Raw genomic sequence first — 13979 nt, forward strand, 5'->3', positions numbered from 1 at the left:
AATAAGATGCCATTAAAACCTGAGACACTATGTGTTCTGAACAAATAGGTGTCAGGGAGTTTCATTCTGAGGGATGCTCATCACCTTGTGACAGCAGAGCACAGCAGTGTGTTTCTTCCCATACCTCAGGGTTGAATTACTCAAGCGTTTGTTTCTGAGAAGGACGAGGTAATGGTTTAAGCTCTAGGACAAAATTTATTGATTCCTGGTTTTGCTCTGAGACAAGCTTCTTTCTGACTTCAGGCTAATTGTGCATTTGGAGTTGTAAAACAGCAAATATTTCCTTACTTTTATTGATGATACCTGATGTGCCAGGTAGGTGGGAGCAGCCTGGAGAACACAGGGCACGCTGTTGCTTCTCTTCAGACCATGCAGCAGGTACCTAAGCTTTTCAAGCAGGAGGGTTTGCTCTCCGCTGCTGTGTCTTTGGTTACAAAACCCATCTTTGCCTTAGCACGGGCAGGGCTGCTCTACATCTGTTTTACCCTTTTCCCAGGCTCCTTTCCAAGCAAATTCCTATCCAGGCTTTTGAATCCCACAGCAAGAACTGGACCTGTGAGGAAAGGGGGCGGTAGATGTGGTGTGAGGCAGAGGAGGTGCTGATGGCCAGCAGGAGCATGGGGCTGCAGTGCTGGGCTGCAGGGACTTGGAGCAAACACCAGACCCAGCTTCCTGTACTGCTCAGAGCTCTGGTGGGTCAGGGTCAGGAGGAGATGGCCAGGACCTGATAGGAATAGCGGCTAGTTTGACTCTGCAAGATTCTGTTATTGCTGTCCTGTAATATGGAAAGGCCGTGACTATTTAATGCCCTCCTTTGAGAGGGAACACTCAGTGAGAGAGGACTGTGTGTGTCTTGGGACTGTGTAGAAGAGTTTTGGAGGAATGAGGCACATCAGGAGAAATTCTGAGAGAAGAAAACTTCCCCTTGAGCTCAAGGTTGAGAGAATTTGTGGGGATCAAAGGGCACTAGTGAGGAGGGCTGGGAATGGGTTCCAGCCCATGGCAGGAGGGTTGGAACTTTATGATCTTTAAGGTCCCTTCCAACTCTAACCATTCTATGATTCTATGAATGTGAAAGAAACTGTGGTCCAGGTGGAGTGGGCTAGGAGACTGTGGCAGGGCAACTTCTGTCGCCTCCTTATCAGCTGACCAGACCTTCTCACCAGCATCTTAGACCAGAGCTTTCCTCCTTTGCCTTTAAATCTTCTGAAATGTGGCAGCCATGAGTATGTGCTGTAAAAAGCAATGATTGTCGAGTACATTGAACCAAAGGGCTATGTCAGTGCTAATCTTAATAAACATCATTCATTAATGGTAACCTAACACCAGAAGGACAGCAAGAATTTTATGGACATTCTTTCTAACACATGCTACTCGGACCACCCACTGAACAGCATATTGCTCTGTAGTTGCCCACTCCACCCTTTGCATGATGGGATCCCAGTTGTGTTCTTGTATGCTCTGGAACTGGAGAAGACACAAAACGATCTACAGAGCAGATTGCTTCAGCTGCATAAACCTATCTCAGAGTAGAGTCAACCTAAAATGTTAACATATTGGAGGATACGCTCTTTATGAGCTCTCTTCTGGCTTACTGGAAGATGGCTGTGCGCAAGGAAACCTATAGCAGAATTCTTGTGAATTGGGAGGGCAGAATTAAAATAACCAGTGCCTTAACAGCTGAGGAAAACTGTTCCTTGTAAAGGGCGCAACTGAGCTGGTTCTTTGGCATGTTTCCTCTGAGCATTGGAAGAGCGTGTGTTTGTGTGCATATGTGCACACACATGTGGCTGTGTGTGGTGGGAATAAAGTTGCAAACTTGTTGCTGACATGTGGTTCTTTAGTTCATAGCACTTTTTTGTACATTTCACTGAAATATCTTGCTTGGACTCTGTAACAGCATTGTCTAATCACCCTTTTTTATTTCCTCCCCTTCTCTCCCCCTCCTCCTCCTCCAGTCAGCATATGCTGTGTCAGTGCTCAAAGAGTGTGCTAAACTGCGACCTACAGATCCCACCATTCCTCTCCTGGCTGCCAAGGTCTGCATTGGGTCGCTGCACTGGGTAAGCAAGCTGATGCAATTCTTATTATGGAACGGATCAGGTGCTGCAGTGACACTGTCACAGTTTAGTTACGATGAGGAGAGAGGGAATCCCTGTTAAAAACCATACGCGCATGGATGCCTTTTAAAAAAAAGCCATGAAAATCTCAGCAAGAAATTTTGCAGTGAGTCACTGAAATGCGTTTTGTTGGCACATTAAACAAAGGGGAGGAGGGAAAAGCCATAACAGCTATTCTGGGGACTGCTTCTCCAGCTGAGTGTCAAGTTGAATCGGCTACTGTAGACCCCGGAAGACAAATGTAAATAATTGTAAGTGAACTGTTAGACAGTTCAGGTCTGCTGGACAACTCAGTCCTTTGTTCTAGAAGTTGCTGTGTCAGTGTTTGCTGTTCTGGATGTGTTAATGTATGCCCTAAAAGCAGAGTGGGAGTGGAAGTCTGTGCCTGTGAAATACTGATTATCCTAAGGAGCAGAAACATCTGTCAGTCTTGCTGCTTGGTTTAATTAATTGAATTGCAGTCTGCTGTTGTCACCTGTCCTCACCACGAGGTGTCCCTGCAGTCAGTGAAGGATTATTATTGCTAATGTAAGTAAAACAAAGATGCAAGAAAGCATGAAAGAAAATACTAGAAGAATCTGTCCAGATTTTGGTTAAAAGTTGTAGGGGGTAGACTTGCTGTTTTTGCATCCCCTTCTCCCCTGCCTCCCCATCCTCCAAATCCCTACCTGGTGAATGTTGGTATTCAGCTCAATTTAACTGAGCTATATCAGTTTACACCACTGTCAGAGAGGAGATCTAGTTATGTATGTTTTTGAATGAACTACACTGTTCAAACTATAATGGTTGAATCTGTATGTGAGTCAGCAAAAACTGCTAAGTATCTTGTTCTAGGAAAAATCTTTCAGGTCTGAGAGCCTTGAAGGGAATTCTTGCTGAACTACCCAATTTAAGTCTCTTGTACCTTTAGCTTACTATCTGAATTTTGAGGGCTGAAAGTCATTTGGTGGTATAAAATAATATTCACAGTGACTTTTTTTTTTTTTTTAAATAAAGCAAATAAGGGTTTTTTTCTTGATTCTCAGAGATGTTAAAACAACAGGAGAGCCAGGCATTTCAACCGTGTTGAACAGTCTTATTAGTATCTCTGATGAAGTTTTCAAAGCAAGGTCGATTTATTGTTAGTCTAAATCATCGACAAGTATATTGATAGTTTTTATTCTGTAGGGTCTGAAGCTAGAGGAACTTCATAGGCTCCTGCATTCACTGGAGCCATAGCCAGGGACTGCAAGAGCCCGACAGCTTCCCCTGGCAATTCTGCTGTCCAAGTGATTGTCAAGAGGCAAAAAAAATGAAAACGCAGCAGAACAGTTCTCTTAAATATGAAGAAAATCTTTCTCTGAGATCAGGCTAGTTTTTGTCTAGGAGCCTGGATTTTAGGATAGGAAACAAACTTGGGATCTCCATATTGCAAATAAATCTTTTATTCCTCTGCCTTCCTGCTCTGTGAACATGAATCCAACAAGGGAAAGGCACAGGAGCCATGAAGCCAATGAGGGAAGATGCTCTGCTGGATCTGGTACTTACAAACAAGGAAGAACTGGTTGAGAATGTGAAGTTTGGGGGCAACCTTGACTGCAATGACTACAAAGTAGTGAAGTTCAGGATCCTGAGAGAAGGCAGCAAGGCACCTAGCAGAATGGTCCTTTCAGACATGCTTTGACTGACTTTGGCTACTTCTAAACACAAATAGTGACTTCAAGAAGGCTGTGGTCTCTTGATACTTGCTAAACGTGTGACTTCTGCCATACCTAGCCTGTAGACAAAACTGAAATGCAGCGAGTGCATCTTGTGAGACTGCATGCTAAAATCAAGATCCCTGGGACTGCCTTGTGTTTAACAGGGACAGTGAAGTTTTAATGGAGGCACTGTACCAAACACTGGCTCGTTGATGTGTGTTGAGGTGAAAGGACAAGATTTCCGTGCTGTGAGAAAAGAAATGACATAGAATCGCTTTTTTTCACATGCTGCCCTGGTATTTGTGAAGCCCTCCCTACTGAGGACTACATTCCAAATGGTACCATTAAAGTCTGCTGACTGTGATGGATGAGGAGTTGAATATGAAATTATGAGCCCAAATTGAAGACGCTGCTATGTCAGGAAATGGGCAGAGTCAGGAGTTGTCCTTCTCATTGGTGCTTTCCCTGACATCTCTATGGATCTGCTAACACAGCTAGCATATAAAGAATACCTTGTTATAGAGACATTTAGAAAGGAAGGTGAGACTGTAATTTAGTCTCAGCTCTGTCCTCAGGCGATCCAGTATCTCCAGATTTCTCATACATGGCAGAGCTAATAAAGTATAAAAAAAACCCACCCAGAAAACAAAAAGGAGAAAGAAGGGGGAAACGAGCTGGTTTTGATGATTATAAAGTAAGAGGTTTTTTTCCTCTATCTACTGCTTTTTCATTGTGTGAAACACTTTTCAGTGTTTTTCAATCAGACCCTGGCTCAGAACTTGGTGCAGCATGAAATACAAATGTGATTTCACAAGAGGGTAATTTTACTGCAGTTATCTAGAGCACAACTTTATGAACTAAAACCAAATTAAAAATAGTCTTCTCCCCTCTTCCTTTCTGTCAGTGGCCTATGCTCTGCCCTGATACCAAACTTGATGATGGTATAGAAGAGTTTTAATCAAGGGGAGTCAGAGGGAAATTGGGGCATATTTTAAAAGAACTGAAATGGTTTGTTCCCACATCTCATAGTCAAAGGGATGCTTCTGATATTACTGGCAGAATCCCATGCCTAATAAAGACCTTCCTGCTTAGCAGAGCTGTTTTCCTAAATGTCATCCTTACAGTAATTATTTGCATTTAAATTACATGGCAATCAAATCAGAATTGAATCATTTAAACTGGAAGTGAACAAGCTGATCAATGCCAGTATAAATAGAAAGGAGGATACACATGGCATGGGAAGAGTCTAATGGACAAATATTAACAAATACTTAAATATATCTGGCTTTTCAGAACATATAAAATATGATTAATTTCTCAATAGGAAATATATCTATGTACTTCATTGCTGGCGAGGCACAAAAAGGGTGAAATCAGATCACCATTTATTCAAATGAATCTGCTAATTTATATGTCCTGCATCTGTCTGCTATGTGCTTTTTGTGCAGTATTGTACTCAGTTTGTTTATGGTCCATGGACAAGCAGTACTTTAGTCTTATTTCAGTTACTAGCAATAAAAAAAAAAAAGATTTATGCAGCTGGATAATTATATAATGTCATGAGGCACACAGAACAGTTTATTTCCTGATTAATCTCGTGCTCATTTAACTTGTTTTGCTGCTTTGTACATGGTATCTCAGCACACTTTGAGAACCACGGAAAACAAAAAATATACCGTAGTGATTTTACAACATTGAGGGTGCCCAGATCACATCTATGAAATAATCTCTCAATGCAGAACAAATCAAAGTAAAAACATGCATACATTCATGCTGTGCCATGCAAATCAATATGTAACAGAGCCTGATGTGGAAAAGAACTAAACGCCCCCAGCTTCTGTTGTGACAGTATGACCAGATTATTAGCTGATGTAAGTTGGCACTACTCCACTGGCATATTAGTGGCACCATGCTGGCTTACATCAGCAGATGATCTGCTCCATCAACCTCTAGCTTTCAGGATTGGGCCTGCAGTAAACAACTGAGTGATAAAAGCAATGTTTTGGTTACCTTTTTCAGAATTATAGGTTTTCACAATTTAAAAAAAAAAAAAAAAAAAAAAGCTGATGTAAGTTGGCACTACTCCACTGGCATATTAGTGGCACCATGCTGGCTTACATCAGCAGATGATCTGCTCCATCAACCTCTAGCTTTCAGGATTGGGCCTGCAGTAAACAACTGAGTGATAAAAGCAATGTTTTGGTTACCTTTTTCAGAATTATAGGTTTTCACAATTTAAAAAAAAAAAAAAAAGTCAAATAAACTGTAAATCAATACTTCATTAATTCTAAAGCTTATGCCAGTTTTCTTGGAGGACCAGTAAATCTAGTCCAAAACTAGTTCACCTATATATACGGACGACACTTGTCTGGTCAGGATGTGGGTGGACATGTACTTCATAAAGCTCATGAGATACAAAAGCTTTCAGCAAAGTTGGGACTTTTATACTGTATCTAGCCCATTACACAGGTGTTTTAAATGTCTTTGTAGTGGGCTCAGAATTACTTTTGAGGCGTCATGCTGCCTAGCCTTCCAGTTTACTGGCGTTTCAGCACAACAGTTTGCTGAACTCACATGTGAATGCTTCTAGCAAGTGAACACAAGGCCCGTTTATGTTTAGCCCGCAGTCTTTTAGCTTTCCCAAATGCACTATGAAGTTATTGACTATTGAAGTTCAGAGTATTGTTTTAAATTTTCATAGGAAAGTAGATGTAGCTTACTGTGGAATGTGTCCATAACTGAGGCTGTCTGCCTTGGTCCACTATAAATTCAAAGTTCTACTTACTAAAAGGCTTGCTGCTATTTCCTCTTTCACTCAGCCTTCCCTGGCATGGCCTCAGCTGAATGCTTGCTCACTTGCCTATTTTGGCAGTGACTTTTGAGTTGAAGCAGGAGTTGTTGGTTTTAATATTTTAATAGTACAGTACTGTTAATTCCACTACTGGTCTAGGTTCTCCAGGACCCTGTTATGGCAGGTGGTGTGAAAATACTAAAACTAGAAATTCTGCTTACGGGCAAGTGTTAAATACTTAATTTCTTCATTTTAGGAGCCTAAATAAGGCATTTAGGGTTACTATGATGCTTTCTTGTGCCTTTTACTCTATTCATTTCAATGGGGGCATATTGAATACATTGTAAATATGCATAGAGATAAATGGACTATAATCCTATGATAGGCTTGAATCTTCTAGAACTCCACTCTGACAGAGAGTAGGAATACATGAGGCATGTTCTTGCTGTTTTCATTGCCCCACAGTTTATACCACAGAAATAGTGTTGTGCTAAACTTGTGTTGCACCAAATGGTGCCAGTTTTATCAGTTAGCATGAGTTTTAGGAGGGATTTCACGCCATGGCTAAAGTTGTGTTGCGAGATGGTGCTGTGCCTCGCAGACATTCCCCTCATTTCTTTTAACTCCCCAGTCCTAGTTTGCACAGTGAAGTGCTCTGCTGCAGCACTTTGCTGGGAAGAGAGGGATCATGCCATCAGTCAAGGAAAGGGAGAAGAGAGTGAGGTCAGGCCAGGCCAGACCATGCATGCAGTCATAAAAAGTGGGTAAGGCATACCATGAGGTCAATACATCATGGAGTGAGTGTAGAGGGGAGAGGTTGGCAGGATGTAGATTTAGAGCTGCATACTTCTGAGGTAACAGCTTATCATTCATTACTTTCACAGACCACTTAATCCGAGAGTGCTTCTCCCTCCTTCTGTCTGTTGTTGACCCTGTCACTATAGATAATAAATGCTATGCATGTGCTTGTACCCAGTCGCCTAGGAGCCCTGGAGTCGCATGGAAATGCTTAGGTCTTACTGCAGCATGAATAATATTGAAAGATTAAATGTAGTCCCATTATCAGAGTTATTCTGCCTGCTGAGTGGACACTCCAGAGGACCGACATTGCTAGGGCCAGAGGTTACTGAGAAAGCAGTGATTGGTAAGAAGTTACTAGATATTTCTTCCTTCTAAAAGACCTTCTTGCTTACATCACAGCTACTGTTACTAGGGCAATCCCAAGCATTTTAGACATCAAGATGACCAAGAATTTTGCCTTCTAGTCATCTTCCTTGTGAACAAACCACTCTTGTTGCAGTGGAAGAAAGGCCCAAGTATTCCTAAGTGCAGGGGCCTGAGCTCACATGCAGAGTGAGCTGGTGGGCGTAGCACTGGTGAGACGTGGAGAAAATGCGACTATACTAACAATAGAAAGCACAGGAATTTTTTTTCCTGATTTATGTAACATGATTTGCTTTGTATGCTGTAAACAGCTGTGGGACAAAACCTTTCCATTATACTATGCCTTATTGGCCGTTTTCTTCCTGTGCATTTTCCCTCTTCTTATTTTCCTTTCCCAGTATTTAATTTTTTCTTCTCTTTGAATTACTATCTAGACCTACAACCCAGTATAACAAAAATGATAAGAAGAGGTCAATCCATCTAGTTCATATCATGTGTAATTTTGTGTAGATGCCCTTTCCAGGTCTCTTAAGTGCTTGGGTCTCACTCAGTCTCTCTGGTGTCCAAACTCCCCTGTTTCACTAACCTTGTCTGATGTCTTAAGGCCAGTGTCACTTGGCACGTTTCCTGCCTCCTCCCTTGTGCGCTCCTCCTTTTCAGCATAGTAGGTGCTATTTCAGTGCTGCTGTACATCCTCAATTTGCTTGTCCTCAATTGTTCTAAATCCATGCTGGTGAGAACCGCAGCTCCCACTGACAGTCTCGGAGGGTGTTGATTCAGTGGGGTAGGGCTTGAGCTTTTCTAAAAACAAGCTGGGTGGCAGTTGGAAACCAGGTGGGTGGCAATAGGCCAGGGGACAGCACCTGCTGTTCCCCTCTCCCTTGTCAGTGTGCCCCCAGGCACGAGGTGTGTGGCTCAAGCACACACCAAAACAGGCAGTCAGATAGCAAGGGTGGCTCTAACAGCCACTCTCTGTTTCAGGGAAGACATCCCTCAGGGCTGTGCAGCTAACAACCCTCCCTTTTCCATCGAAGATGATGGAGGGGGTGAAAGGGGAGAAAGCCCCCAACCCCACAGTATTACAGTCTTGTTAGTGTTAGCTCACAGTTTGGCAGCCGGTCTCTCTCCAGGTGCCAGGTGTGTGCTTGTTTCAGGCATGGTGGAGAGGTTGCTTAGCTGGTGTTTCCAGGTGCCTCCTGGCAGTTTATACAGCTTGAGTTCAAAACACAAAAAGTTCTTTTTAAGTTGTTTTCCCCCTACATCTGCTTTCTGAGCTTTCTTCCATGCAGATTTTGGAGGCAGGGAAACCTCTCCCTGCAACCTGCCCTTCTCTCCACCAGCTATTCAGTGCAGAGTATGCAGAAGAATGGAAGAACAGTAGGGCACAAATTGGTGGTATATGTGTGCGGCTTTAAGACTTTGTATTTTGCTTGCTTCTGAAGGAATAACAAATAATGATTCTAAGGAAACGGAATTCAAGCCGTTACCAGCCATCTTAATGCCAAAAGAAATATATTTTCCATGGTGTTGGAAGCTGCCAGTGATGCTGCTCACAACCAGGTACAGCAGTGTTCTGTGCGTTCCAAAATCACGAAGCGATGCTTTGCCATGCCTGCTGTGAGGGAGGACATGTGGTATCCTGTGGCTTAGAGCTTACTAGCAAGGGCCTATAAGTTGCAACAAAAAGTTTTGATCCGTGTTCCTTGCCCTTCCAATGCAGTGTTGTGTCACTTTAAGATCAGAGTCTCCTCTGAAGTGAGTGAACCCTTTTGGTTCCCTTCATATTGAGGCTGGCCTCTGGCTTTGCAGTAGGAGTGTGAATGGGTGTCTTGATTCTCCTGATTAGCTTTCTGCCACTTAGCTCACTTCTGTGTACCTTGAGCTCACAACTTCTGGGAGACTTCACATACCCAGCACCTCATGGGAAGAGGAGAAAGTGGGAGCAGCTCCTGCTGCTTCAGGTCATGTAGCAGCATGTAAGAGCTGCAGCTGGGACTGGCTCTATCTGGTGGGACTCCAGAGGGGATGATGTGCCATTTGGAGGTCTTCCCCCACTCCCTTTCCCATTGCTACTGGATGGAACAGACTGGAGACATCTCATATGCTTAAGGACCTCCATGGACACAGCTCTACTTACTGGCAGATCACAGCTCAGGCTCACTACTGGTACACTCAGGTGTATGGAGAGGGAGTTTTCACCCAGACTGCAATCCAGTAAGGGCAGTTTGCACTGGAGAGTTGAAACTTGACAGTAAGTGAAATGAGTGAAAGTTTGGCTTTTCACACTTGCCTAGGATGATTGAAGAGGAGGAGAACGGGAGAAGTTGGGGCAGATGGCAGCCACAGCAGGGCTGGCAGGGGAAATGGCTGAGTGGCTGTACGAAAGAAAAGTAAATGCTCTCATAAACATAACCAGCTGTGCTGGAGCTTGCAAGGCCACATATTTTCAAAGCAGCCTTCAGCTGACCCAAGTTTGCATTCATGAGAATCTTTGTGGCTGGTCAAAGTGCCATTAGTGTTTAGCATGAATAAATGTTTGTAAGAATGTTTGTGCTAGAAGTGCTTTTTCAGCCATTCTGAAAAGTTGTGGTTTTAATTATTCATACAGTAGATTAATCTGACACTCACAGGTGGCCCTGGATAACTGGCAGGCAAGAAAGCTGAATGGTGTGCTGCTGATTTATGCAGCATAGGCCATCAGTCAGACACTGGAAGCACCATCAGGTGACCGTTTAGAGAAACAATGGAGCAAAATCTCTCCAATTTTAAATGTCTCCATTTCAACTCCAAACCTTTCATTTAATCTCTTTTTTCATAGGCTTTACCCACCCCTAACCTTGTTCACTAGTTATTAGAATTCCTTGTATAGCTCTTTTCTTCATCTAATGGAGACTTCTTGGATGAAAGTGCGTGTGGGGAAAAGAGGAGAAACAATGAAGACAGAGAGTGGGAATATAGCTGTTTATGGTCACAAAAGAGGTGCAGAATTAATTTTCTGGCTGCAGAGATTTCATGTCTTACATAAAAGTTCCTGAGAGCTGAAGAATTCAGGTACTGTTTCATGGAAGGGGTTTTTTGTTGGTGGTGGTTTATTTTTTTCTTTATTTTTTTCTTTATTTTTTTCCCTTTGTGACAAGTCATGGGACATTTTCTTCTTCCATTGCCCTAGGCTCTGGTCCAGAACATGCTCAGGGAAGTCAGTAGGACTACTGACAGGATTAAGATATCTCCTGGAACAAATCTCCATCTTCCTGATGTGATCAGAGTTTTAAAGGTCTTATCTAAGCATCACTGAAGTCAGTAGGATTATTTCCAGTTTTTCCAAATCCAGTAGGCTTTGGATAATGCTGTTAAAGACAGTCCTTGCAATTTAGTTGGTAGCCCCAAATATTCCCCAAGGGGGTATTCCTGTTTCAGTTAGTAGTTTCCAGATTCATAGTTGACCAGGCAATCAGCAAGACTGTAATGCTTTCATAGTGCTTTCAGGGAAGAGTTTGATGATAAAATATACTGGTCATTGGGCTGACTGATCTGAGGTTTCAGAAATTTGGATGATATTGATCTATATCTAGTTTGAATTATATGGCCTCAAGGAGCTGTACAAATGAGAAGACGCAAACAGTGGAGATTATGTCTTCACTTGCACTTTTCAGCCTTTCTTCAAGCTTACATTAAAAGTACTTTTTTTTCCCCCTGATGTTTGATATCATGTAATAAATACCAGTTCCTTTGTTTATGAAGCTGTTGGCTGATGTGGTCACCTGAATGTCTTCAAGTGATGTAGCTAGGAGGCCCATTGACAGGATAGTATCGCAAGTGAAGTAGATTCTGTTGGTAGGTAGCATATTAACAGATTACTGCAGAAGGGAAGTTTCTGATCTGCTAGTACCTTTTGGTTCTGGTTCATTATGAGTGACTCCTTTTAGATATTAAGGAGTTACGAGGTGCTGAAGCTTGACAAAGCTGAGTATTAGGAGAGCAAGTTTCAGTTACATCAGCAGTACTTGCATCTAAAACAGTTGGATTTCAAACAAAAATGTATTTCCTCAAAATTAAACGATCCCATGCTAGAAAGTCAGTTGTCATGTAATGAAAGTTTTCAAAATGAGGATTTTTCCAATAGCGTAATGCTGTCTGGTTCTTGATTAGAGATGATTCTGATTATGGTTGACAGGATATGCAGACTATCTTGTAAAGAAATGAGGTCTTCCTGTATGCTTTGTGTCTTTCAAACATTACTTTCAGATTTTGCCTGTACCTCTCCAACCTACGCATTTACAGATACGTGCAGTCTACAGGTCTTGGTCTTTTCTACTTTTAGTGGGTGAGTGATGTAAATGAGAGTTCAGGGTTAGAAATAAGGAACACTCTATTCTGTAATAAAACATTCAAATTATTTGTGGTTTAAAATTCTCAATAAGTCAGATTATAAAGATACTAAAGCTTTATATTTTCATTAAACTTAGGACTGTGTGGTCAGCTGGAAAGGTAGGTTGGGGGAAGCAGTCTATACTGTAGTAGAAGAGACCATCTTACATATTTCACCATTTTGGAGGCTGATTTGAGAGGTTGTGACTGCTTTCTCTTCTCATTGCAATCTGCAATATAAAATGCATTTTCAAGGAAGTTGTGTCTTTGCAAAAGTTGCAAAATGTGGCTAGTGTGGCATGAGCTGCTAAGGTAGCATGGCATTTCAGGTCAAAATTTGTGTCCTGGATTTGCTGCTGTGGCAGCAGAACTGCAAGCAGCAGCTGAGCTCAGTTTTCAGTGAAGTGCTGTCTTATTTTGCTTTTGTAACATTTTAAAAGGAAGTAAAATTTGCTAAGGTTTAAATACATCATACAGTAAAACTAGATGGTCTTTCTTTGAAGGTAGAAACTTGTTAGACCTTTCAGTGTGCTGCTAGGATAGTATATAAGTAGTCAGTTTGTCCAACATTTGTATTTAAGGTTGCATGATTGAAGCGTGCCCGAAGGGAAATATAAAAATAAGATAGTGTCCTTCACTAACCTTAAACATCTGGAAATAGTTTGGGGTGGATGCTTAAATCAAAACCAAAACTTTTCTCAGAACTGTGCCATGCGCACCAAGGTCTGCTAATCTGACCTTCCATGTCCTCCTTTGTATGAGTGTTTACATTGATCACTGTGAGCCTTTGTATGAATGGCTCTCAGGTAACTTACAGGTAAGTTTAGTGGATAATCTTACTGAAACAAGAATAGAGGAAATGCTTATAAGTCTCAACCTACCTCTTTTGCAGCTGGAAGAAGGAGAATGCTTTGCTAAAATGGTGATAGACCTTGGTGAGGATGCTGGAGAGGCCCTAGCAAAGGGTTACCTGGCTCTGGGCCTGACATACAGTCTTCAAGCTACTGATGGTAAGTTATCCTCTTTGTCAGGTATGTTGTATAGATAGCATCTGTTCAAAGTCTTCAGTGCAAGTGACGGAAATTCACTAGAAACTCTGCTTTTAGCGCTGACTGGGCATGGAAAACAATCAGATTGCAAGACAAATGGGGACTGTTCACTCGCTCAGAGAACTGTCTTCTATGGTAATAAAGGTGAAGTTTTTAGGCAAAGGAAGAAATGCAAATCATTACTTAGGAGGTGATAATTTGACTGTAGCCAACAGCACTTGGTGTGCTTTACTTGGATATTTGTAATACATTTCTGTTACTTATTTACACAACAAAAAGTCAAACTTTCCATCTGTTTTCATATTATTGTCACCCACTCGTAAATCACATAAAGAAATACAGTCCAAAAACTGGAGTCAGAAATGCCTGACTTCAGTTCCTGGCGTGATACCGATTCCCCACAGAGATTCAACCTCTCTGTGATGTCGTTTTTTCTCTGCTTAGAAGTAAACAAGATAAAAATATCTACCTCATTGGTACATGTGGATGTTGACTAGATACAGACCACTGAATGTAAGAAGTATTTTTTCAATGCTGCTTGCTTGGGTTTTGAATGACTGGACAATGGGTTCCTGCAGATTTGCTGCTTGGTAGCCACAAGGGCTTGAAGTCCCAGTGTTTGGAAGAGTTATAGCTCTGACCTTCATCAAGCTCACAGGTGGGAACAGTCTTTGTTTCTTCTACGACTTCTAATATAGGTAGAAGGCCTTCTAACATAGTTTCTTTGAATAATGGCTGAGCTAGCGTGTTTCCTAATCAATTTGGCAGTCCTGACTTTTTGGCTTTTCTGTCAGATGGGTCCCATAGA

General features: G+C 42.0%; 1 protein-coding gene across 2 annotated transcripts in view; it reads left to right on the plus strand.

Moving 5' to 3' along the window:
- TTC7A (tetratricopeptide repeat domain 7A) overlaps positions 1 to 13979 on the plus strand; it is a 179406-nt gene that overhangs the window by 54013 nt on the left and 111414 nt on the right. For both annotated transcript variants that reach the window (XR_001413041.1, XM_014951213.1), the window contains 2 exons: positions 1959 to 2063; positions 13015 to 13132. Coding sequence is in view for 1 of the 2 variants with exons in the window: in XM_014951213.1 (XP_014806699.1) it covers positions 1959 to 2063; positions 13015 to 13132 (223 nt within the window). In the remaining variant the exon portion in view is untranslated. The remainder of the gene's footprint in view (positions 1 to 1958; positions 2064 to 13014; positions 13133 to 13979) is intronic.

The sequence above is a fragment of the Calidris pugnax genome, unplaced genomic scaffold (genome assembly GCF_001431845.1).
Source record: "Calidris pugnax isolate Ruff unplaced genomic scaffold, ASM143184v1 scaffold24, whole genome shotgun sequence".
NCBI lineage: Eukaryota > Metazoa > Chordata > Aves > Charadriiformes > Scolopacidae > Calidris > Calidris pugnax.